General features: G+C 48.9%; 2 protein-coding genes across 3 annotated transcripts; one reads left to right on the top strand and one right to left on the bottom strand.

The window, feature by feature from the left end:
• Window positions 1–1,641: 1,641 nt before the first annotated feature.
• On the bottom strand, window positions 1,642–7,379 carry uba52 (ubiquitin A-52 residue ribosomal protein fusion product 1). The gene is made up of 5 exons (XM_078423701.1): window positions 7,249–7,379; window positions 5,892–5,999; window positions 4,415–4,501; window positions 3,093–3,195; window positions 1,642–1,808 (listed from the first exon to the last, which is right to left on the bottom strand). The coding sequence occupies exons 2-5, from the start codon at window positions 5,992–5,994 to the stop codon at window positions 1,715–1,717; spliced, it is 387 nt and encodes a 128-aa protein (XP_078279827.1). The 5' UTR covers window positions 5,995–5,999; window positions 7,249–7,379; the 3' UTR covers window positions 1,642–1,714.
• A 157-nt stretch (window positions 7,380–7,536) lies between these two features.
• On the top strand, window positions 7,537–26,251 carry LOC144607101 (protein S100-A1-like). 2 transcript variants are annotated; one of them, XM_078423703.1, is made up of 3 exons: window positions 7,537–7,743; window positions 22,681–22,833; window positions 25,975–26,251. In XM_078423703.1, exons 2-3 carry the CDS (start codon window positions 22,693–22,695, stop codon window positions 26,143–26,145), a joined length of 312 nt encoding a protein of 103 aa, XP_078279829.1. In that variant the 5' UTR covers window positions 7,537–7,743; window positions 22,681–22,692; the 3' UTR covers window positions 26,146–26,251. The 2 variants fall into 2 exon arrangements, with proteins under 2 accessions (XP_078279829.1, XP_078279828.1); XM_078423702.1 differs by lacking the exon at window positions 7,537–7,743 and adding an exon at window positions 21,548–21,869.
• Window positions 26,252–26,582: the final 331 nt, after the last annotated feature.

The following is a 26,582-nucleotide window of genomic DNA, read 5'->3' as shown; positions in this document are numbered from 1 at the left end:
AAACTGACCACTGGAATTCTGATGAGAAAGGGCACATGAAAAAGGCAGTGCCATTGAATACCAAGGGTAGGTAGTCAGACTCCCTTTGGAGATTATTTTCTGACTATATTACTTACAGGATAACCAGCTGAATCATGCTGAAGACCAACATCCGACAATGTGTGGAAACAGGCCCTTCTGCCCAGACCAACCATATGTTCCATCTACGCTAGTCCCACCTGCCTGCGTTTGGCCCATATCCCTCTCATTCATGTACCTGCTCCAAAATGCTTATTAAACATTGACAGTACCTGCAAATCGTGTGATTTAGCCTCTACATTGGCATTCACATGCTGGACCCAAACATTAGTTGAGGGATGGGTTTTATAGAAAATAGATAATAGGTGCAGGAGTAGGCCATTCAGGCATTCGAGCAGCACCACCATTCACCGCGATCATGGCTGATCATCCTCAATCAGTACCCCGTTCCTGCCCCTTCTCCCCATATCCCTTGCCTCCGCTATCATCTAACTCAATCTTGAAAGCATCCAGGGAATTGGCCTCCACTGCCTTCTGAGGCAGAGAGTTCCACAGCTTCACAATTCTGAGTGAATAGGTTTTTCCTCATCTCCATTCTAAATGGCCTACCCCTTATTCTTAAACTGTGGCCCCTGGTTCGGGACTCCAACATCGGGAACATGTTTCCTGCCTCAGCATGTCCAATCCTTTAATCTTATATGTATCAATACGATCCCCTCTCATACTTCTAAATTCCAGAGTATACAAGCCCAGTCACTCCAGTCTTTCAACATAAGACAGTCCTGCCATTCCGGGAATTAACCTCGTGAACCTATGCTGCACTCCCTCAATAGTAAGCATATCCTTCCTCAAATTTGGAGACCAAAACTGCACACAATACTTCAGGTGTGGTCTCACTCCACTCCTCTTGTTATGAAGGCCAAAATTCCATTCGTTTTCTTCACTGCCTGCTTACTTTCAGTGACTGATGAACTAGGACACCCAGATCTCGTTGTACTTCCCCCTTTCCTAACTTGACACCATTCAGATAATAATCTGCCTTCCTGTTCTTACCACTAAACTGGACCTCACATTTATCCACATTAAACTGTATCTGCCATGCATCTGCCCACTCACACAACCTATCCAAGTCACCCTGCATTCTCAGTATCCTCCTCACACTTCACACTGCCACCCAGCTTTGTCATCTGCAAATTTGCTGATGTTACTTTTAATCCCTTCATCCAAGTCATTAATGTATATTGTAAATAGCTGCGGTCCCAGCACCGAGCCTTGCAGTTTTCTTGGAGATAAGTAGGATTCCAGAGCTTTGATATGAGATTTCTCTGCTATTTAAACACACCAAGTTTCTAGCTGCATTGCAGCTTCACCAGAGGGCAGCTCATTTTTAGATGAATATGGTGCTGCCACTGCCATGTGCTGTTGAACTCACCGAACTAGCTGTGTCTCTTGGCTTGACAGCGAGTACCATGCCAGGCAATGTCGTTAGACTGCAGAGCTGCACATGTCTGCCCGACATGGTCCACAAGAACTCGATGTCAAGCAGGGGCTACCAGGCTTGTTGGCATCAATCCTGTTTAGAGCGTACCTTCAGACACCAGCAGCAAGTAAACACTGAATGGGGGCAATGCAACAGGCTTTTATTGGAAATTTAGCACAAATGCAAGCCTAACATGGGCAACAGGACCTCGACATTTTACTTCAGCTTCTTCTTGGGGCGCAGGTTGTTTGTGTGGCCGCACTTGCTTTTACGGCAGTTGGATGCACGAGGATGCAGGCGGGCATAGCACCTGTGAGAAGGCAAACATATACTCGTCACCCGTGGTCAAAGCAAGGCAGCCCCCACCCACCGGCTCAGTCTACACCCACAGAAGATGACAACAGTTCTGTACACATCAGAATTTACCTACATAAGGTTTTACCTCAGAAGATACTTACACAATAATTCACCTAAATAAGAGGCGCATTAACGAACATGAAAAGAAACATTGATATTAAATGATTGATCTTGGGCGGCACAGTGGTAGATTTTCTGCTTTACCGTGCCAAAGACCCGGATTCAATCCCGACTACGGGCACCACCTGAACGGAATTTGCACGTTCTCCCTTTGACTGTGGGTTTTTGCCGGGTGCTTCGGTTTTGTTCCACACTCCAAAGACCTACAGGTTTTTACATTATTTGCCCTGCAAATTGTTCCTAGTGTGTAGGATATTCTAGTGTATGGAGTGATCGCTGGTCGGTGCAGACTCAGTGGGCCGAAGTACCTGCTTCCACGCTGTATATCTAAAGTACTAAAGTAAATTAAAGACCGGTCAAAAAATTATCAATAGTGTGCTCATGGTAATTCATGATAGAATAATTTCCAATTGGTGAAAAATTAGGAATTGTGGATCAGGAGTCCAAAAAAGACAGGCACAAAATAATGTAACAGGAAATTGGCTTCTCTCTCTCAGGGAATGCAAAATTACAAGGGCCAGAAATTGTCAGTGATGGAAAAGTCTGGTTGGACTATATCTGAGGTATACTACGCTTCCAAAGGTGGTAGTTGCCACAGAGGGGCTTGAACACAAATTGAAAGAGTCAAAGAACAAGCTACATTATCATAGGTATTTATTCACAAAATGCTGGAGTAACTCAGCAGGTCAGGCAGCATCTCAGGAGAGAAGGAATGGGTGACGTTTCGAGTCGAGACCCTTCTTCAGAGCTACATTTTCATTGTGCTCAAAGATTAAGAGTTAGGGTTTCCATAATTTCCTATTTCAAACTGATCAAAACTAGTAACGGAGGGATGGGAATCCAAAACAAAGTGAAAGAAATCCAGCCTAGGCTGATCAGGGCTGAAGCTAGGAGGGACATTAAAATCTTAAAAGAGTGGAGCAAGAGCAATGAGATGAAAAATGTCAGGCCAGGAATGATCTGACTGAACAGACCTGAATCAACAGTCTCCATTTGTGCATCAACGAGCAGCTGTACATGGTAGTATTACTGTACAAACTGGATGATCCACTCAAAACAAAGCCACGGCTCACATACAGCCAATAACCCTACGGCAGACTCCCATCCGGCTACCTACTTGCGACAGATCATCTTGTCACAGTTGTACTTCTGTGCAAGGACTCGGAGACTGGGGTCCAGGACACCTCCCCTCAGACGCAGCACCAGATGCAGAGTGGACTCTGAAATTAGAAAAGGAGGGAGAGAGAAAACGGGAATTATAGACCAGTTGGTGCTTGTACATCAGTCACTTAAAGTAAGCTTGCAGGTATAGCAGGCAGTGCAGAGAGCTAATGGCATGTTGGCCTTCACTGCAAGAGGATTCGAGTTTATGAGCAAGGAGGTCCTACTGCAGTTGTACACGGCCCTGGTGAGACCACACTTGGAGTATTGTGTGCAATTTTGGTCTCCTAATTTGAGGAAGGATATTATTGCTATTGAGGGAGTGCAGCGTAGGTTCACCAGGTTAATTCCCAGGAATGGTGGGACTGACATATGATGAAAGAGCTTGTATTCACTGGAATTTAGAAGGATGAGAGGGGATCTTACAGAAACATATAACATTCTTAAAGGATTGGAAAGGCTAAATGGAGGAAAAATGTTCCCGATGTTGGGAGTCCAGAACCAGGGTCACAGTTTAAGAATAAGGGGTAGGCCATTTAGGACAGAGATGAGGGGGGAAAATCACCCAGAGAGTTGTGAATCTGTGGAATTCTCTGCCACAGAAGGCAGTGGAGGCCAATTCACTGGATGTTTTCAAGAGTGTTAGATTTAGCTCTTAGGGCTAAAAGAATCAAGGGATATGGGGAAAAAAGAAGGAACCGGGTACTGATTTTAGATGATCAGCCATGTTCATGCAGGCTCAAAGGGCAGAATGGCCTACTCCTGCACCTGTCTTTCTATGTTTCACAGGTCAGTCCGATTTTACTGCCAACAAAACCATCCAACAGACTGCTAAACCCACCCTCACCTCAAGCACTTCATTCATCAGACATAGACACAAAGGGCTGGAGTAACACAGCAGGTCAGGCAGCATTCTTGGGGAAAAATGGATAGGTGACGTTTTGAGTCGGGGCCCTTCTTCAGGCTGATTGTAGGGGGGGGGGGGGGGGGGGGGTGAGAACTAGCAGCAAGAAAATATTTTCTTTCTTCCAGTTCATTCCCCCCCCATCTCCTAAATCAGTCTGAAGGGTCCTGACCCAAAATGTCATCTATCCATTTTCTCTAGAAATCCTGCCTGACCAGCTCACTTACGCCACCATTTTGTATCTATCTTTGGCAGAAACAAGCATCTGCAGTTCCATTTTATTATATCATTCATCAGACAGCCTTGCATTGCCCCAATACCAGAGGCCAAGAAATGAGTCCAAATCACATGGAATGGATCCCCAGAAAACCAACCTTTCTGGATGTTGTAGTCAGACAGAGTGCGGCCATCCTCCAGCTGCTTGCCAGCAAAGATCAAGCGCTGCTGATCCGGAGGGATCCCTGCAACAAAAGAGGTGGGGTTAACAAGAATATCACAGGTCAGTCCACTCACACAGCCTGCCTACTGACACCAATTTTCCCTTTCATTATAAATGGGAGACAGAGCGGCGCAGCAGTAGAGTTGCACCCATAGAGTGCCAGAGACACGGGTTCGATCCTGACTACGGGTGCTGTCTGTACGTTCTCCCTGTGACTGCGTGGGTTCTCTCCAGGTGCACCATTTCCGTACATACAGGTTTGTCGGACCATTGGCTTCTGCAAAATGTCCCTTATGCGTAGGATAGAACTCTACGAGGCAGTATGGTGGCACAGCGGTAGAGTTGCTGCCTTACAGCACTAGAGACCCAGGTTTAAGCCTGACTATGGACGCAGCCTGTACAGAGCGTGTACGTTCTCCCAGTGACCGTGTGGGATTTTCAATGGTGCTCCGCTTTCACCAAGACGTACGTACAGGTTTGTAATTTAATTGGCTTTGTTTTTTTTTTTTAAGTAGATTGTCCCTAGTGTGTAGTTTAGGGCTAATGTACAGGGATCACTGGTGGGTGGGCTGAAGGGCCTGTTCCCACACTGTATCTCTTAAAAACCAGAGGCAACCTTCACTATTCCCACTACCATCGCTCATAGCAAAAACTACAATTTTCTCAACCAGGCCAGGAGAGTCGAGCATAAACAATCAGAGTCTCTAGCACCAGTGTCAGAATTGCTGTCAAAGTGCAAGTTGATAGGTTGGCTAGTTACTATAAATTGCCTCAAGCGAGTCAGCAATTGGAAGAATCGTGTAGTGTCGTGAATGTGGAATTAAACAAAAGGACATTAACGTGGGAGATGCATTAAATTGGCCAGCTTCCATATACGACCGCCACGATTATCTACCTAATAAGCTACTAAGTTAATACATTGTGGAAAAAGACCCTTCAACCCAACTTGTCACACTGACCAACATGTCCATTTACATGTCCCATCAGTCTGCAGAAGGGTCTCGACCCGAAACGTCGCCCATTCCCTCTCTCCTAGATGCTGCCTGACCTGCTGAGTTACTCCAGCATTTTGTGATGCCTCCCATTTACACTAGTCCCACTTGCCTGCATTTGGCCAGGTCCCTCTAAACCTGTCCTATCCATGCACCTGCCTAATTGCTTCTTAAATGATGTAATAGTCCCTGCATCAACTACCTCCTCTTGTAGCTCAATCCAGATTAATGTCAGTGTTGAAAATGTCATCCAACAATGAGAGATTTTAGAAATGCAGCTTAGTTCCTAGTGTGTCTCTGTACTTGTACACTGCACAATGACAATAAAGTTTGTATTGTATTGTAGTTGTTCATGACAAAAGCCAGGGGCACCCTTCCAGCCCCAGCGCGATCTCCAACACAACCATCTCCTTCCCTCACCTTCCTTGTCCTGGATTTTGGCCTTCACATTCTCGATGGTGTCACTTGGTTCCACCTCAAGGGTGATCGTTTTCCCAGTGAGGGTCTTCACAAAAATCTGCATCTTGTCTACGAGAGAAAGTGAATTGACACATAAATTCCACTGTTTCACACAGGGATAGATGTAACTCAAAACTATGAGTCCAGCACTCAAAATTTCCACACCTACACCACTCCAACCCAGGGAGAACCACACCCACCCGTGGAGTAAAACAACCCACTCCAAGTTATCCTCCCAGGAACGCACCAAGCCCACACCCATTAGCTCACGCCCCCTCCCTCCACATAGTGGAGCCATGCTACCCCAAACCATTCCCTGTAAGGTCTGACTAAAACCTGCCACCCACCCTACAGTTCCACTCTCTTAAACCTAATCCCAAAGTTATGAAGTTTAAGGAGGAACTGCGGATGCTGGGTTACACTGACAAAAAAATGCTGGAGTAACTCAATGGGTCAGGCAGCATCTGTGGAGAAAAGGAATGGGTGACGTTTCAGCTCGAGACCCTTCTTCAGTCTGATGAAGGGTCTCGATTTGAAACGTCACCTATTCGTTTTCTCCACAGATGCTGCCTGACCCGTTGAGTTACTCCAGCATTTTGTACCCAAAGATGTGAAAACTGGCATGGTAATCGACTCCTCCAATACTTCCCCTCGACCTTTGCGTCACCTCCTCCCCTGCGGCCCGGGTCTCTTCCAGCCTAGAACTCTCTCCTCATGGCCCCTCTCCCCCCACCCACGGTTCAGGCCGCTTCCTGTCACAGGCCTAGACCCGGGCCATCCCCCCACGGGCCCGGGCAGCGGTATCGTTATCTCATGGCCCATGGGCCGCCTCCTGTCACAAGAGACCCAGGTCTATGCCGCCTCCCCCTCACCGGCTCAGAGACCGGGCTGCCTCCCCTCACGGGCCCTGATCTAGGCCGTCTCCTTCCCTAACGGGCCCGGGCCTCCTCCTCCTCCCTCTCACGGATCCGAACGATTGCGCCCTCTTCTCAAGGCCCGGCCCGGCCCTCCCCTGTCCTCTCTCCCTCCATCCGCAGCCTTGTCCTGCTCGGAGGCCGCTGCCCCGGGCCTGGCCCACCCTAACCCGCTTGCTCACTGACCCTCCCTCGCCCGATGCCCCACCAGGCCTGGTTCCCCGCTCGCCCACCCACCCGCTTGGCAGCCGCTGCCCCGGGCCTCGGCCTGACTCCCCGCCCACACACTCACTCCTCTGCCCCGGGCCTGGCTCCCCGCTCACCCACTCCCTCCCTCCCTCCCTCCCTCGCTCTGCAGCCGCTGCCCCGCCCGCCCGCTTCCATGGCCCGGCTCGTCCACCCACCCGCTCGCTCGCCAGCCGCTCCGACACTGAGAGCGAGAGGCCGGTCGCCGCCAACGGAAGTCGTGTTGGCGCACGTGGTATTATTGCGTCACATCCTTTGAAGGAAGAAGGTCTCTTCAGTGGAGTGGGGGGGGGGCGGACACAACGCTGGAGCATTGGATCAAGGTAATGGCCCGTTGGGGAGAGGGATGGCGTGCGGATCTCCCATCTCTGGTGTCCTTTTAATCAGTTGCTATCTCCCAAAACTTAATAATAACATGTTTAAACCTGGTCAGGAGTGGAGGGCGCCATCTTTTAGACTGGCAAACCCAGCGATGCCAGTACCTGGCCATCCCCTTCACTCCAGCACCCATTGCTGTAGGGTCTACCCTCCCTCTGTCTCTGACCCCCTCACAGTGTTGTAGCTGCTTCCTGGCCGAGGTTAATGGTAGTACACGGATGACATGAAGAGTCTACTTAAAGTTCAGAAAGGATCAGCCACCATTTTACTGACAGGTAAGCAAATTTGAGGAATGTAGAAACAAAGAAATGCAGATGCTGATTTATACCAAAGAGTATATGTACACAAAGTGCTGTAGTAACTTAGCGAGTCAGACAGCATCTCTGGAGAAAAATGACGGGTGACGGTTAGACCTGAAATGTCACCCATCCTTTTTCTCCAGAGATGCTGCGTGTCCCGCTGAGTTACCCCAGCGCTTTGTATCAATACAATACAATACAATACAATATATCTTTATTGTCATTGTACCCAGGGGTACAACGAGATTGGGAATGCGCCTCCCATACGATGCAATAATTTAAGTAATTTCGACAACAGCAACCCAACGAAACGAAACAATTGTAACAGTTTTAGACAGGGTAAAGTGCAAGTTGATCTATGCGTTGTGGCCATCCGGCTCAGCAGGACCGGTTCATAGCAGCTATGGCCCATTAAGCTATCACACATTAATGTTACTTTTCAGCAGATGTTAAGGCGCACACAGAATGGTTAAAAAAGGCAAAACATTTTAATAGGGTCAAAGTGAGAATTGATGCAAGGTAGAGATGAATTAAGTGGTTTCTGATGTCTTTTCTTTGGCAGATGTGAAGGATTACAAGCATCTTAATCTTGGATGCAAACTCTCCCGCAGATCTTTAATTTCTATTCATTCAAAACCATTCTCTTTCTGGCCTTGTCCTGGGACATAAATCCACCCTTCTCATCTACTTCTCACCCTCTCACCTCACCACTTCTCTTGACTCTGAAGAAGGGTCTCAACCCGAAACGTCACCCATTCCCACTCTCCAAGATGCTGCCTGACCTGCTGACTTACTCCAGCATTTTGTGATATCTTCGATTTGTACCAGCATCTGCAGTTATTTTCTTACACTTCTCTTGTCTTCATCTTCCTTGATCTCCCGGCTCAATTAATTTCAAGCTCAACGAGCCATTTTGTTTGGCCGAAGTGTCAACTGTTTGATCTAGGGGAATGGATGAAGGGAAATGATCTGATGTGGATCATTGTTGCGACAGCCAAGAAGGCATAGAAACATAGAAAATAGGTGCAGAAGTAGGCCCTTTGGCCCTTCGAGCCAGCACCACCACTCAATATGATCATGGCTGATTATCTAAAATCAGTACCCCGTTCCTGCTTTCTCCCCATATCCCTTGATTCCAGTAGCCCTAAGAGCTATATCTAACTCTCTCTTGAAAACATCCAGTGAATTGGCCTCCACTGCCTTCTGTGGTAGAGAATTCCACAGATTCACAACTCAGGGTGAGAAGGTTTTTCCTCATCTCAGTCCTAAATGGCCTACCCCTTATTCTTACACTGTGCCCCCTGGTTCTGGACTCACTGAACATCGGGAACATTTTTCCTGCATCTAGCTTGTCCAATCCCTTAAGAATTCTGGCACACCAACATCTCTACTTTCTGAAGAGACCGAGGTCTCCAGAGATGCTGAACCTCTTCAGGTGCACCATGGAATGAATATAGGCAGCGAGCATTTTACGCAGGGGATACATGCTTGAAAAGGAGCTTGTGAATCAAACATATGCCAGGCATTGCTTGCGACTACAATGCCATACGGTGCATCTCTGGAGAACATGGATAGATGACGTTTCTGATCGGGACCCTTCTTTAGACTGAAGGGTTCTTCACTCTGTGCAATACTGAGGAGAGGGAAGATTGTTCACATATGCAAGTTCTCTCCTAATTTACCCCCGCCAGCAGGAGCCACCCATGGTCGTTTCCCTCTGGAGTATGCACAGCATGGCCACTGTAAAACACTAGGTCCTCTGTCTGAAAGAAACCGTTAATATGAGTTATAATGAATAACACAGTTTATAGAGGAAACAGTGTTGTTTCATGAAAGGGACAATTTAACTGCATTGGAAAAGCAATCTTGTCATATTAATCAAACAGTAGTACATTAAAGGGGCAGTGTTGATGTATTCAAGAAAGATCTGCATTAAGGAACATATCAATTTCCATTATTCCCAGCCCCGGTAAGCACACATTTCTGCCACTGTCCCTTCCCCTCCATTTTCCCCCCTGCCTGTCCCATTCCACCTTTATCCCTCCCTCCCTCTGACTTCAAATTTCATTCCTCTCCTTATCTCACACCCTATTGTCTCCTTTTCACCTCTAGCCTTTTTCCACCCATCTCCCAAACAGCCCCCCCACCTATAATCCACATATCACTTTGTTCTGTACCCACTTCTTATCCAACTTCCCCTCCCCCACCACAATCAGTATGAAGAATTCTGACCCAAAACATCACCAAAACAAGTTCTCCAGAGATGCTGCCTGACCCACTGAGTTACTACACCACTTGTTTCTTTCTCTTTCTGTGATTACTCTATTTAACTATTCCTGTTCTTTACCTTCTCCAGCCTTGCATGCATTCTATGCGTCTCCTGTTGTGTGTGAGGCACCCAGTTCTCCCTTGCAAGTATTTCTGCAAGGAAAGGAAATAAATGAAAGATCACATTCACGAGTTTTTGTATAATGTCTCAATGTACTATTTCTATACATTTGTACTGTATCTAAGGTGTGCTTATGTACAGTAATACCTGTGGTGAACTGTATGCAAAAAATGAATTTCAATGTACCTACCGAGTGAGAATAAAGTACCATGGAATAAAGTACCATTGCATATCTTTCATTCATTTGCGTCAATGGAAGGGAGGTTGGTTTGTGTGATGGTCTGGGTTGCATCCACAATTCTCTGCAAACATCTGCATAATCAATACAATACAATACATCTTTATTGTCATTGTACAGGGGTACAACAAGATTGGGAATGTGCCTCCCATACGATGCAAACCCCTTTGTTGGGAATCCAGACACCTCAAAGGGTTTTTTTACCACTGTCTTGTGAGACAGTACTCTCTGCAGACAATGGTGTTTATTCTTGCTGCTTTCCTATTCCAATATTGCTTCTCTTCATCTGAAGGGCAGCTATCCACACAACTCCAGAAGAATGTCCCATTGCCTAAAAAAATCATAATACTGCCTCCAACAATGCAGTGCTCCCAGGGCTAAGCTATTGCCAAGCGGATTAAGCTATTGCAGGGCCCAGGGCATATTATAAAGGGGCCTTAAATAGGGACAAGGTGACGTCACCGCCCCGCGTCCCACGTGGCCTCACCCAGCCAGGGGCCACGTGCTCCCGCTCCCCGAACACACTCGGCCCCGCCGCTCCCCGAACACACTCGGCCCCGCCGCTCCCCGAACACACTCGGGCCGCTCCCGAACACGCTCGGCCCCGCCGCTCCCCGAACACACTCGGGCCGCTCCCGAACACACTCGGGCCGCTCCCGAACACGCTCGGCCCCACTCCCCGAACACACTCGGGCCGCTCCCGAACACGCTCGGCCCCGCCGCTCTCCGAACACACTCGGCCCCGCCGCTCCCCGAACACACTCGGGCCGCTCTCCGAACACACTCGGGCCCGCCGCTCCCCGAACACGCTCGGCCCCGCCGCTCTCCGAACACACTCGGGCCGCTCCCGAACACGCTCGGCCCCGCTCCCCGAACACACTCGGGCCGCTCCCGAACACACTCGGGCCGCTCCCGAACACACTCGGGCCGCTCCCGAACACGCTCGGCCCCGCTCCCCGAACACACTCGGGCCGCTCCCCGAACACACTCGGGCCGCTCCCGAACACGCTCGGCCCCGCTCCCCGAACACACTCGGGCCGCTCCCGAACACACTCGGGCCGCTCCCGAACACGCTCGGCTTCGCTCACGAACACACTCGGCCCCGCTCCCCGAACACACTCGGGCCGCTCCCGAACACGCTCGGCCCCGCCGCTCCCCGAACACACTCGGCCCCGCCGCTCCCCGAACACACTCGGGCCGCTCCCGAACACGCTCGGCCCCGCCGCTCCCCGAACACACTCGGCCCCGCCGCTCCCGAACACACTCGGGCCGCTCCCGAACACACTCGGCCCCGCCGCTCCCGAACACACTCGGGCCGCTCCCGAACACGCTCGGCCCCGCCGCTCCCCGAACACACTCGGCCCCGCCGCTCCCGAACACACTCGGCCCCGCCGCTCCCCGAACACACTCGGGCCGCTCCCGAACACACTCGGCCCCGCCGCTCCCCGAACACACTCGGCCCCGCCGCTCCCAGAACACGCTCGGCCCCGCCGCTCCCAGAACACACCAGCCCCGCTAACGAGCTCTGTTAGCTTATACTGTCCGGGCCTACAGCGGCCCACGGGCCTAATACGGGACAAGGGCGGTCCCATACGGGAGAAACAAATTTTCCCCAAAATACGGGATGTCCGGCTAATACGGGACAGTTGGCAACCTTAGGTGCTCCCCCCACCCCACAGTCTACCCTGATCTCTCTCCTCTGTGCCGCTGCCTGAACCTCTGGGGGGGGGGGGGGGGGGGGGTAGGGGTATGGTGGGGGGATTGGGGTGAGGGTCTGTGTCTCGGGGTTGGCGGTTCGGGTTGCCAAGCGCCTGACCTCACCCAGCCAGCGGCCACCTGCTCCCGCTCCACCAAATCTTTTTCAAATTTTTGAACTTTTATTATTTTATTATTACGAGTGTGATAACTCATATCTTTTGTAGGAAAGAAATTCCATATATATCTACATTATTTTAATCAATTTCTGATTCACCCAGTTTTGTGCAATGTAGCCATCCAACAGATCAGTAATGCCCGCCAAGGTAAAAAGACCATGGGCCAGGTTGAATTCTTCTTCAACTATTAGGTAACCCAAGTATGGTGACAAGCCAATCCTTGCCATACTGAGTAAGTTTGGAATTGACCATGGATTTTCATACAGCTCTGGAGACCCGGCGCCGCCGCTCTCTCCTCACCCTCCTCCGCGGCCCTCGGGTACGAGCAGGGCTAGGCCGCTTGTCTCTTGGGGGCGAGTTTGCCGGCTCCGTAGCCGAGCCAAGCCTCGTGCCGGGGGAAGTAGCCAGAGCCTGGGCCTGGATGTGACTGGGTAACCGTGAGCCTGAGGTGGGCCAAGGGGAAAGGCAGCAGCGGCGGCGGCGGTGAGGCCGGGTGTTGGTGGAGGCCGAGTCCTGGGCTTGGCACTGGGCCTGCCCTCAGCTCCCATGATGTCCCCCCTCCTTTCCCTGGCCGGCTCAGCGCCTTCCCCACGTCCAGCGGCATCGGCAGCTGTCCTGGGCGGGAGGCGGTGGGGGAAGAGTCCATCGGCATGGACCGTCAGTGGGAGAGCCGCCGCCTTTACTCTCCGCACTGAACATCCCCGCACCGGGACAGGATGGGACGGGACAACACAGCGCCCCTCAGTGTGATCATGATTTCAAGCATTTAGCACGGAGCCCTCGAAAGTGCGGGGCCCGTAGCAAATGCTACTTTTGCTACTATGTTAATCCGGTACTGAGTGCCCCCCTCAATACTAACCCTCCCACAGCGCAATATCATCCCTGACTCACTTGCTAGCACACTCACCCCTGAGTCAGAGGAAATGATATGATTCAAATGGATCCTGGCATTTTGAAATGGCAGTACCGAGTGATCACCACGCTGTCAGAGGGGCAACACTGCTGCACTGCGAGAGTGATTTTAGACTTTAGAGAGACAGCGTGGAAACAGGCCTTTCAGCTGGGAAGACCCGTGTGAGACTGGTCCTTGATTATGCTGCTGGCTTTGTCGAGGCAGCGTGAAGTGTACATGGAGTCAATGGAAGGGAGGTTGGATGGTCTGGGCTACGTCCACAACTCACTGCAAAGTTGAAAGACACAAAGTGCTGGAGTAACTCAGCAGAGCAGTGCAGAGTATCCTCAGAAGGCAGCGTTGAGCAAGTACCAGACTGCCAGGCAGCAGCTGTGGGGGTCATTTGTCTCAACTTACAATTTTACAGAAGCCAGAAGCCAGGGGAGGGGATGGGAAGATATGGCCAGTGGTGGGGTCCCGATGTAGGTGACGGAAATGTTGGTGGATGATATGTTGGATCCGCTGGCTGGTGGGGTGGAAGGTGAGAACAAGATAATCTTATATGTTTCGATAAGATCCCCTCTCATCCTTCTAAATTCCAGTGTATACAAGCCTAGTCGCTCCAGTCTTTCAATATATGACAGTCCCGCCATTCCGGGAATTAACCTAGTAAACCTACGCTGCACGCCCTCAATAGCAAGAATACCCTTCCTCAAATTTGGAGACCAAAACTGCACACAGTACTCCAGAGAAAACCCACGCGGTCACAGGGAGAACGGTGCAAACTCCGCACAGACGGCACCTACAGTCAGGATGGAACCGGGGTCATTGGCACTGTAAGCCAGCAACTCTACCGCTGCGCCACCGTGCTGCCACTGTTGGTTAGAAGGGGCCATGTTGTCATTTGTGACGTCAGACCCTGAACTCGGTTGGAACCTCCACTGTTGCGAGGGAGTGCTTCACTTTTTACTTTATTATTGTCACGTGTACCAGGGTACAGTGAAAAGCTTTTGTTGCATGCTATCCAGTCAAATAAAAGTCTATACATGATTACAATCAAGTTGTCCACAGTGTACAGATAAAGGATAAAGGGTTCAACATTTAGTGCAAGATAAGGGCGGCGCAGTGGTAAAGTTGCTGCCTCACAGGGCCCTCTTTACCTAATCTGTAACCATTGAGATAATAATCTGCCTCCTTATTTTTGCCGCCAAAGTGGATAACCGCACATTTATCTACATTATACTGAATCTGCCATGTTTCTGCCCACTCACTCAACCTGTCACAAGTCACCCTGCAACCTCCTAACATCCTCTTCGCAGTTCACACTGCCACCCAGCTTTGTGTCATCCTGGCCACTCCCATATCCTAATATAAAAAATCTCACATTAACCACAGCCAGTTGCTCCAGCGTCTTATTCCGCTGGCAGGAGATAAATCTTTGCAGTGTGGTGGGATTTTGAATGCCTCCGCACAAACACATCCACTGGAAGCAAAGCGCAGGCACACACCTAAAATATGCAGTGGGATAGGCATTGCGTCAGTCTCTGCACCTGGAGAACGGAGAAGCTCTGCCTTAGCCCGTGCACACTCTGGGGGTGGAACAGTCTGATCCGACGAACTTATGAACACCTGATTACCCAAAGGTTAAGAAATTGGCACGGTTTCTGTTTTGTAAACTATTATTACGAATAAAGTTTAGTTTTGAAATAAGATTAGATTTAATTGTTCTCTGCTAATTGATTGGAATAGTTTATCAGTCATTGGTCCTTTGTTTTCCACACTTTCCCGTGGATCTTTATCCTTTTCCAGCTGTGCCAACCTTTCATGTTCAGAGGTTACAGGAGCAAAATTAGGCCATTCGGCCCATCACGTCTACCCAGCCATTCAATTATGGCTGATCTATCTCTCCCTCTCAACCCCTTTCTCCTGCCTTCTCCCTGTAACCCTTGACGCCCATACTAATCGAGAATCTGTAAATTTATGCCTGAAAAATGTCCATTGACGGCCTCCACAGCCGTTGTGGCAATGTATTCCACACATTCACCACCCTCTGACTAAAGAACTAGTTGTGTGTGTGTGTGTGTGTGTGTGTGTGAGAGTGTGTGTGGGTGTATGAGAGTGAGTCTGTGTGACAGTGCGCGAGAGCGTGTGTGAGTGAGTGTGTGACAGTGTACGTGAGTGTGTGTGAGAGTGAGGGTGTGTGCGAGAGGGTGTGTGTGTGAGTGAGTGTGTGTGCATGTGTGTGAGTGTGTGAGCGAGTGTGTGATTGTGTGTGAGAGAGGGAGTGTGTGTGTTAGAGAGTATATGTGAGAGAGAGTGTGTGTGCATGTTTGGTTTGCTAGTGTTTTCTCTCTGTAGGCTGGTTGTCAGAGCAACCGGTAGCAGGCTCTGTGTCACTGCCACACCCCACAGTGATGATTATGGAGTCTCAACTCTGGACACACCCAGCTTTGGAACTCAAATCTCGGCTGTTACTTTTGCGCACACAGATCTTGCTAAATGTGTGACATTCCTGCCGTGGTTTTCCAAAAATCATTCGACATGGTAACTCTGCGTGTTAAAACTTTCATTGTCCAGTAACAACATCCAAGATCACACTCAGGCTTTTTATTGAAACTTGCCAAATTTAACAAAGCAGTTTTTGTTCTGGGAACTCTGACTCATTCACTTTTCACCCAGAATGTTCCAATCAATTTAGGGGAAACAGATTTTGAGACTGTTTCCTGAGACATTTTAATCAACATTATACCACAGTTACATTTTCTGGTAGAAACAGCTGGGCCCTACTTAGTGCAATAAATCTGTCAGTTGGCTTAAAGATTCTGAGCATATTCCTCTGTAGATTTTACATTAAATCACCATTTGTAGAATTTCAATCCAATTACCAGAGGGCCTGAATCCAAAGTTAAATACGACAATTTATTCGGGAAAGAAATCCCTTTCGTAATGAGATGGACAATCAAGAGTAAACTCACCAATATCTGGATGAGGTGGGCCGTCGAGAGCGAGGGGACCCGTGCCTCCGAGAGCTATCTAGAAAGGGGGTCACCAAGAATCAAGAGGGACCTGATGTGGGAGGGGGGGGGGGTGCCGAGAACGATGGGTGGGGGGGGGGCTGCAAGGGGCCGCTGAGAACGAAGGGGGGCCAGGGGAGAAGAGGGGCTGCTGCCACATGTGGCGGCAGGCAGAAGAGAGTAAGGTCTGAAGAAGGGTCTCGACCCGAAATGTCACCGATTCTTTTTCTCCAGAGATGCTGCCTGACCCTTTGAGTTCCTCCAGCTGTTTGTGTCTATCTTCAGAAGATAGTAATGTTTGGTGAACTTTTGTAACCTTGTCGACGCCAGTCTATCTGGTGTACTGTCTAGGTGAGGTCTACTGTATGGTTTTACCGGGTTGTATGCAAAACAAAGCATGGTACTGTACATGTGGCAATAAAGTATCATTGGTTGAATACCGTTGATTTGATGTCCTTGCCTTAGGAGTGTTCGATTAGACTGTGTAAAGGGAGCTTGGTCTGTATTAAACCCACACTTGCACGTTCCTTGAAAGTGTCTGAAATCTGAAGAAAGGTCTTGACCCGAAATGTCACCCATTCCTTCTCTCCAGAGATGCTGCCTGTCCCGCTGAGTTACTCCTGCATTTTGTGTCTATCTTCGGTGTAAACTGACATCTGCAGTTCCTTCCTACACAGAGTATTTTGATGGACAGTGTGAAGGAACTTAACTCTATATTTAACCATCCTATCCTGATACTGTGGTTGCAATGGAAATGTTTGATGACACTGTGAAGGGGGCTTTAGGGCCTGTCCCACTTAAGCGTTTTTTTAGGCGACTACAGGCAACTAGGCTGTCGCCACATGGTAGCCGGGGTGTCGCCTATATGGGCGTGAGTAGTCTCGTCATTCGCCCAAAGAGTCGTGGCGTCTTTCTGGTCGCCGCTGGATTTTCAGAATGTTGACATTTTTTCAGCGACAGTGGGTTTGACGCCTGACGTCTCCTGACGTAGATGCTGTCGTAGGTTGTCACCGGTGCTGACTTCGGTGAATTCCAATGGCGATTACCTATGTCAACCGGTGACAGGTACCAGTGTCAGAACCGGAGGCAAAAATGATGTGAATTGTCTTCAGTTGTCGCCGACAGGGTCGTAGCTTGTCACGGGTGGACATAGGTTGACTTCGGTTGTTGTAGGTTGTCGCCTGTGTGGTCGTAGGTTGTCGTAGGTGCGGTCGGACGTCCTAAGTCGCGACGATTGGGTCGCTGGTTGTCGGTAGCTTGCCGTAGCTTGACGTCGACTAGGTGGTAGGTTGTTTTAGCTTGTCGTAGACATTGGCATAGGGGGGTCCATTCGCCGTTTTTTCGGCGACCTGCTACAACTATAACAGTGGACCGCAATCGCCTAAAAAATCGCCTAAGTGGGACAGGCCCTTTAGTCTGTAACAAACTCACACTCAACATGCCAGTGTTTGATGGGACAGAAACTTTACTCTGTATTTAACTATCCTATCCCAATATTGTTTATTTAGAAAATTAAATTTAGTTTAGTTTAGTTTAGAGAACAGCGCAGAAACATGTCTTTCGGCCCACCGAGTCCGCACCGACCAGTAATCCCTGGACATTAACACTATCCTACACACATTCGGGACAATTTTACATTTTTATCAAGCCGATTAACGGCTACAAACCTGAACTGTGTGGGAGGAAACCGAAGATCTTGGAGAAAAGTCACGCAGGTCATGGGGAGAACGTACAAACTCTGTACAGACAGCACCCATAGTCGGAATCGAACCCAAGTCTCTGGTGCCGTAAGGCAGTAGCTCTACCGCTAGGCCACCGTGCCGCTCCATTTAGTGATTTACTACAGTATTTACATTTCAAATTCCAACAAAGCACTCACCGCCATAACAGCAAACTGTCAAATATTCCTAACACCTAAATAGGGGTTCACGTTGTCGACCTCCCCGTGGTGAGCCCTGTCAACTGACCTCAGTCAGGCGAACGACAACAAACAGAGACAGCACAAGCAGAAGCAGCTTCATAACTTCTGCTGCCTCAAACGCAAGAAGAAGAACACCTAAATACAAATTATTATATTACAGTCTTGATCCAGGATACAGTTAATCCTCTGCAGCAATAGTCCCGGAACTCCTCCATGTTGTCGGAAAGAACTGCAGATGCTGGTTTAAATCGAAGGTAGACACAAAATGCTGGAGTAACTCAGCGGGACAGGCAGCATCTCTGGAGAGAAGGAATGGGTGACGTTTCGGGTCGAGACCCTTCTTCAGACTGATGTCAGGAGAGTGGGCGGAACAGAGATAGAATGTAGTCGGAGACAGTAAGACTGGTGGGAGAACTGGGAAGGGATGGAGACAGAAGGATAGCAAGGGCTATTTGAAGTTAGAGAAGTCAATGTTCATACCGCTTGGCTGAAAGCTACCAAAGCGAAATATGAAGAAGGGTCTCGACCCGAAACGTCACCCATTCCTTCTCCCCTGAGATGCTGCCTGACCTGCTGAGTTACTCCAGCATTTTGTGAATAAATACAAGCGAAATATGAGGTGCTGCTGTTCCTCCAATTTGCGCTGGGCCTCACTCTGACAATGGAGGAGGCCCAGGACAGAAAGGTCAGATTGGGAATGGGAGCGGGAGTTAAAGTGCTGAGCAACCGGGAGATCAGGTAGGTTAAGGCGGACTGAGCGAAGGCGTTCAGCGATATGATCGCCGAGCCTGCACTTGATCTCACCGATGTACAGGAGTTGACACCTGGAACAGTGGATACAGTAAATGAGGTTGGAGGAGATGCAAGTGAACCTCTGCCTCACCTGGAAAGACTGTCGGGGTCCTTGGATGGAGTTGAGGGGGGGGGGGGTAAAGGGACAGGTGTTGCATCTCCTGCGATTGCAGGGGAAAGTACCTGCGGAGGGGGTGGTTTTGGTGGGAAGGGACAAGTTGACAAGGGAGTTGCGGAGTGAACGGTCTGTGCAGAACGCAGAAAGGGGTGGAGGTGGGCAGATGTGGCCAGTAGTGGGATCCCATTGGAGGTGGCTAAAATCGTGCCGGTGGACACGGCTTGTTCTCTTTCAAGGGACACCAGGTATGGACGTAACCCCCAAAAAGGGGCAGAGGCAGTAGGCTCGGGCAGAGCCTTCGTCTGCCTGGTACTGTGACCCGCGAAGGCCAGCTTGGCCAACCCAGGAACAAAACAACCAGGACAGGCCTGGATAGAGTGGATATGGAGAGGATGTTTCCCCTAGTGGGAATCTAGGATCCGAGGGCACAACCTCTGCCTTAAAAATATCCATGGACTTGACCTCCACAGTCACCTGTATTTAGTATGTTTATTTATCTACTCAACGAGAGCCCAACATGTGCAGATAGATCCCATTTTTCTGTGATGGAGAAGACAGATACTACTGAGAACTCGTCTCAACCTCAATCCAAAAGGGTCAACTTGCAAATGTGAAGTGTGGGATGCATCGGGATGCATCACAGCTTGGTTTGCGAACAGCTCTACCCAAGACAAGAAGAAATTGCAGCGAATTGTGGACACTGCCCAGACCATCACACAAACCAACGTCCCTTCCACTGACCCCATTTACACCTCACACTGACTCGGAAAGACCAGCAGCATAATCAAGGGCAAGTCGCACACCGGCCACTCCCTCTTCTCCCCTCTCCCATCGGGCGAAAGGCACAGAAGTGTGAAAACGCACACCTCCAAATTCAGGGGCAGTTTCCTCCCAGCTGTTATCAGGCAACGGAACCGTCCTTCCTACTAGAGAACAGTCCTGAGCTACTATCTACCTCTTTGGTGGCACTCGGACTATTTCTGATTGAACTTTACTGGCTTTACCTTGCACGAAACGTCATTCTCATATCATGTGTCTGTACACTGTGAATGGCTCGATTGTAATCACGTGTTGTCTTTCCGTTGGCTGGTTAGCACGCAATAAATGCTTTTCACTGTAACTCGGTACACGTGACAATGATAAACTGAGCTGTGGGAGGATGCCTACTCATACTGTGGATGCCCAATGAAATTGAAATCCACCGGCTGGAGAAAATATTGGCTGTGGTTGCTGGTGATTAGTCAACTTAGTCCACCGACATGAGTGCAAGGATTCCTGAGGACACCCTCCTGGCCATACACACCTTCAGTTGATTCAGCAATAATCTTCCCACCCCTCACTAGGTCAGAAGTGGGGATGTTTGTTGATGGTTGCCCAATGTTCATTTCCTTTCGCATTCCTCAGGTAACAAAGTAGTCTTTGTTTACAGGCAATCAGACAAGCAACACTGAGGAAACGTCGAAACAAAGAACTGCAGATCTTGGTTTATACCAAAGATAAGGCAGAAAGTGACTCAGAAGGTCAGGCAGCATCTAGGAGAAAAACAATAGGTGACGTATCATTTTGGGTCGGGACCTTTCTTCAGACTGAAAGTAGGCCTGGAGGGAGCGGTGAGGGTGGGGAATGGGGGGGGGGGGGGGGGGCGGGGGTAGCAAAGAACTGGAGGTAAGAAAAAAAACACAATCAATCATGGCCGGCCACAAATGACAGGCAGCGCGGTGCCTTGGTAGGTCCATTATAGGCTGGGGAAGGTGTGATCTCAAGAAGGATACAATATGGTGGACTTTGGAACTGGTTAAATGACTCAGGTAGAGGAAGGGGGCAGGGGGTGAGGAGAGGCTGGGGAATATGGGTAAAGTTACTTAAGATGGGAGAATTCAATGTTCTTACCGTTGGGTTGGAAGCTGCCCAAGCGAAATAAAAGGTGCTGTTCCTCCAATTTGTGTGTGGCCCAGGATAGAAAGATAACTATGGGAATGGGAAGGGGAGTTGGAATGGTTGGCAACCAGGAGATCCCGTAGTATCTGATCCATGTTGTACCTACTCTGGAAGTATTCAAGGGGATAGATTGGCGACCCTCGGACTATCTTTGATTGACCTTTACTGACTTTACCTTGCACTAAACGTTATTCCCTTCTCGTGCATCTGTACACTGTAATGGTAATCGTGTACTTACTGTCTTTGCTCTGGCTGATTCACACGCAACAAAAGCTCGTCGCTTGTCGCTGTAACTCAGTACACGTGACATTAAACTAACTGAATAAACTAACTGAGATTGAAGAGAGATTTACTTTGTCGCCAACTCATGGGGTTCTGAGTCTAAGTCCCATTCCTGGTAGTCCATTCATCTGACGGTTGTCATTAAAGTAGTTCTTGCCTTTTTCTGTTGCAGTGCAGTGAAACAGACCTGGCAGAACGATCATCAGAATTGCTGATTAGTGAGCACGTTTGAAGTGTACAGACATTTTTTTTCTATCCTTGGGCGGAGTGGAGTGGGTTGGGGAGGGGAGCAGGTCCACTCTCTGGGTTAAATTTGCCCTCGAATGCATCTCACTACGAAATCAAACCTAGCATTCGCCACACATGTTGCTTGGTTGAAGTGGTTTATTGAAGAACATTTTGGCCAACCATACGTCTATCTTTCTGTCTGAAAGAGTGAAAAGGGGGATTTTGCATGTTTTTAAAAAAAAAAGAGGTGGAGATTGCGAGAACTGCAAATTCCTTTAGCCACGAGTAAGAGTTTGGGGAGGCGGTGCAGAGCCAGCAGCCAGCCAGAAGGCGCTGTGACTGACACAGACTAGGGATGGGTCAGATATAAACAGCAGCCACTGAGCAGATGCAACACATCTGGGCGAGGCGAGAAGGTAAGAGTTGGTCTAAGAGTGAAGAAAAATTAACAAATTAACCCAGCGATCAGTTAACTGCTGAGGGGAAACAAACGGTTATTGAGTAAAGAGTTATGTGATTAGTTATGTCATTTTATCTAATGGAAATCAATAGTTGTTTAATGGGTTTACTGCTAGTTAATAGTGTGGGTTAATTGGAGATGAGTTATCTAGATTAGATCTAGCAATTTGGACGATCAATTTTTACAAACGTTTTATTGTTTTGGGTTTAATCTCGAGGCACGGCGCGGGTTGTTCCTGAGCTGTTTGAGAAAAGTTTTAATTTCTTTAAAAAAAAAAAGTTTTTCAGTTAGACGAAAGTTTTAGTTAAACCACTTAGTCCGGCGCCAGATTACAAAAATCTTATCTAACCGCGGGCGCTGCGGTGGTTAGGTTGGAGGAGGGGAGGAGAGAGGGGTGGTGAGGAGGGAGAGGAGGGGAGGGAGAGGAGGGGAGGGGTGAGGAAGGGAAGGGTGGGGTGGGGAGGAGAAGGGTGGGGGAGGGGTGGAGAAGAGGGGTGAGAAGGAGTGGAGAGGAGAGGGTGAGGAGAGAGGAGGGGAGGGGTGAGGAAGGGAGGGGTGAGGTGGGGTGGGGAGGAGAAGGGTGGGGAGGGGTGGAGAAGAGGGGTGAGGAGTGGAGAGGAGAGGGTGAGGAGGGGTGGAGAGGAGAGGGTGAGGAGGGGAGGGGTGGGGAGGAGGGGAGGGGGGAATGGGAGGTTCACAGGAATGTCCTTCTGCCTCCTCCATTCTCAGCCCTACCCGAGACTGGAGTTTTCTCCTCTTCCCCTCAGACACCCTTCACCATGACGACTCTATCCAGGATTGAGGTGTCGATGCAGAACCTGATTGATGTTTTCTACGAGTACACTACGGGCGACAAGTACACTTTGAACAAGCCTGAGTTGAAAAAACTGGTGGAGGTTGAACTGAACCAACTCACCAAGGTAATCTAGTGAACCCGTGCACGACACATTCCCGGGTCAGATGAGCCTGGGTTAGTTAAACAGTGCCATCTCTCACTTGGATGCTTTCTCCTCCATCTACCCTCCTTTGGTAGATCCTGAGACAGGTGAAAAGGAGGGGCCGGATCAGCATTTTTAGTGATTGAGTTGGTGTGATGTATTGGGGTGGGGAGGGTGGAGGAGGAGAGAGAGGGGGAGAATAAGAGAGAAGCGGAGGAGGGAAGAGAGAAAGAGAAAGAGAGAAAGTGGAGTTATTGCAGAACATGAGGCCACAAGAGGGAGATAGTCAACAGCTCAACTTGCTGGGGGAGAAGGCACTGAGTGGTGAAGAGAGAACCTCCGCTGAGACAGATACTGGACCAAGAGGATTCAAAGTTGTATTTGGACTAAATTTTCAAGCAAGAAGTGCCTAATAATAAGATTGTTCCAGTATGCCCCTGAGAAGTGGGGCAGGGGATCAGAGGCTGAATGTTTAATGTGTTCTTGCCCTGTTGGGGTTGCAGTCCTTGTTGTCTCTCCTGATTGGAATCTTGTCTACAAACACCAGGAGAGTGTGTAATTCCCTATCCATCTTGTGCTCCGGTCTCCTCCTCAGTGCCTGCCAGGGGTGGATCAATGTGACCATGTAGCAGATAAGATGGGATAGCTGGGTCCATTTAGTCTTCCTCAGGATCGGCCAGCACCAGCTCAAGGTAGTTCCCTGTCTCAAGGCTGGGCAGTGTGGAGAAGGGTCCCGACCAAAAACGTCACTTATCCTTATTCTTCACGGATGCTGCCTGACCCACTGAGATTTTTAAACTTTAGAGATAGTGTGGAAACAGGCCTTTCGACCCATCGAGTCCATGCCGACCATCAATCTCCCCCTACGCTAACCTACACACACTAGGGACAATTTTTACTCCAGCACTTTGTTCCTTTTTTTTTGTAAACCATCATTTGCAGTTCTTTGTCTCGAATCTGCGTAGTTGGAGTTAGGGTGGGGGATCTGATTAGAAATACAGAGACAGTACCGACAAAGTGATGACAAATGTTTAGCTTGAGGGAGTGGCTTCTGAATCGCTGCCAAGATGGAGTGAACAATCACAGGTTTGAATTGAAGCCTTGGGCTAGACCCAGCAAGTCCGCTGCACTTGAGTTCCCAGCTGTACATTCGACGTGTCCTTGCAGTTCCTTCCCATCTCTGACTGAATGCAGCACCATGACCCACAAATTCACCTGACAATAGAAAGCAGCATAGTTGCTAGAAACTCACCAAAATTTTAATTTGTGTAGGAAGGAACTGCAGATGCTGGTTTATACCGTAGACACAAAATGCTGGAGTCAGGTGGGATATCTGGGGGGGGGGGAATAAAAGGATAGGTTTTGGGCCGAAACCCTTCTTTAGACTGAAACCAGAGATACTGCCTGACCTGCTGTGATACTCCAGCAAAACCTTAACCTGTTGCTCTGTGCAGATTCTATCAAATATGTAGAAACACTTCCTGCATTTGTGTTCCTGTGTTCTCGTTCACAATTGCATTATACTCGGCTTCTGAATGAGGGAGTGGCAAATTAACCATTGTGTACACCCTTGGAATGCGAGATAATATAAAAATCTCTATTTTCTGCTTAACCTGGTTGCATTCACCCTGGGACTGTTAGGCAAGCTTTTTTTTCCTTTGCTACTTTTACCAAATAAAATTATATCCATCTAACCTGTGCTGAACCTGGTTCTAAATACTTGGTGCTGGAGGAATTCTACAGGTCAGGCAGCATCTGTGGAGGGAATGCACAGACTATTGTTTCTGGTCAGCCTGAAAAAGAGCCCTGACCCAATTATCATCTGTGCATTTCCTTCACAGATGCTGCCTGACCCACTGAATTCCTGCAGCACTTTGTGTTTTGCTTGTCATTCCAGCATCTGCAGGGTTTTTTTTTGTGACTACTCTGAACCTGGTTCTGTTTTAACGGGGAGAGGAAGAGTTTGACCGTGTACCTATCGTGCTTTTACTGCCCTTGAAGGTCTGGGGGCATGTCTAGGCCTCCATTTTGTGGAAGGGGGGTGGATTTTAATTATTACCAGCAATGCCAGCCAAATGTTGAAAGGCACAAATGTAATCACCCCACACTCCTGAGTTGAATGGCCTAATTCTGCTCCTATAACTTATGAACGATGGGGTACAAGACTTGTAGTGTAGCATCACCCCAAACTCTGAGGTTTACCAGTGAGAAAGTTATTTGAACCATGTTCCTGTTGGAAGATAGACCACTTCTTCAGAGGCTTAGCCAATCCTGCCAAGGATACATATCATCTTGAAGTGAATGTCTGGCAGAAAAAATATTTCTCAGTGCATATTGTCGAGGAGGGTGCCCTTTTGTACAGATAGCTTTGCAAGGTCCAAAAGGCAGTGAATTGTCATTTGGCTATGCAACCACCAAGTGCAGAACTCCCAAATGGAGACTGAACAATGGCAATGTGTCCTCTTGGTCCAGAAGAAATTGAGGAGCAGCCACTGGATGTTATCAACCAGGGGGCTTTCTGTCCCTACCCAGACTGTTTGCTGGGACAGTGTAGTGGGAGCTTTAGACTTGAGGTACAGCGCAGAAACAGGCTCTTCGGCCCACCGATACTCACACACTAGCACTATCCTACACACCAGGGACAATTTCAATTTTTTACCGAAGCAAAATTAACCTACAAACCTACACGTCTTTGGATCGTGGGAGGAAACCGGAGCACCCAGAGAAAACCCACGCGATCACAGGGAGAACGTATAAACTTCATACAGACAGCACCCATAGTGAAGATTGTAGCTGGATCTCTGGTGCTGTGCCACCATTGACTTTGTATCGAACCCTTGCTTATATCTTCCTCGAGCTTGTTTGATAGAATGGTGTAGTGACTGAACTGTAAGCTTTTTATTCACAAAATGCTGGAGTAACTCAGCAGGTCAGGCAGCATCTCAGGAGAGAAGGAATGGGTGACGTTTCGGGTCGAGACCCTTCAGACTGATGTCAGGGGGGGCGGGACAAAGGACGGATATAGGTGGAGACAGGAAGATAGAGGGAGAACTGGGAAGGGGGAGGGGAAGAGAGGGACAGAACTGTAAGCTTAGTTTTACTTGTGTTTCCATCTCTCAACAGAATAAAAAAAACGTTGAATACTTTGACCAGCTATTTAAAGATTTGGATTTTGACAGAGACGGAGAAGTGAATTTTGAAGAGTTCGTGTCATTTATTGCAGGAGTAATGTATTCCTGCAATGAACTGTATTTGCAGAAGAAGCAACAAATGGCACAGGTCTGCAAAAAGTAACTTAGTGATCTCAACTCAATCATGTGAATACAAGAACCTTCAGTAAACAACCTATGTAGTGTGCTTGTTATGGTAATTGTTAATCCAAATAATAAAATGACTGGAACAACCAACAGCAGGACTTGCCTCTTTGTACCCACGGCTGTGTCTGGGAGCATCTTGGGAAAGAATGGGTGACGTTTTGGGTCAAGACCCTTCTTCAGACTGATGTCAGGGGAGGGGGCGGAACACAGATAGGATGTAATCGGAGACAGGAAGACTAGTGGGAGAACTGGGGAGGGGATAGAGAGGGGAAGCAGGAACTACCTGAAGTTAAAGAAGTCAATGTTCATACCGCTGGGGTGTAAACTGCCCAAGCGAAATATGAGGTGCTATTCCTCCAATTTGCGCTGGGCCTCACTCTGACAATGGAGGAGGAGACAGAAAGGTCAGATTGG

Source organism: Rhinoraja longicauda, chromosome 28 (assembly GCF_053455715.1).
Source record: "Rhinoraja longicauda isolate Sanriku21f chromosome 28, sRhiLon1.1, whole genome shotgun sequence".
NCBI classification, from domain to species: Eukaryota; Metazoa; Chordata; class Chondrichthyes; order Rajiformes; family Arhynchobatidae; genus Rhinoraja; species Rhinoraja longicauda.
Note: the sequence above shows the minus strand (reverse complement) of the source record. Positions and strands in the feature narration are given on the sequence as shown.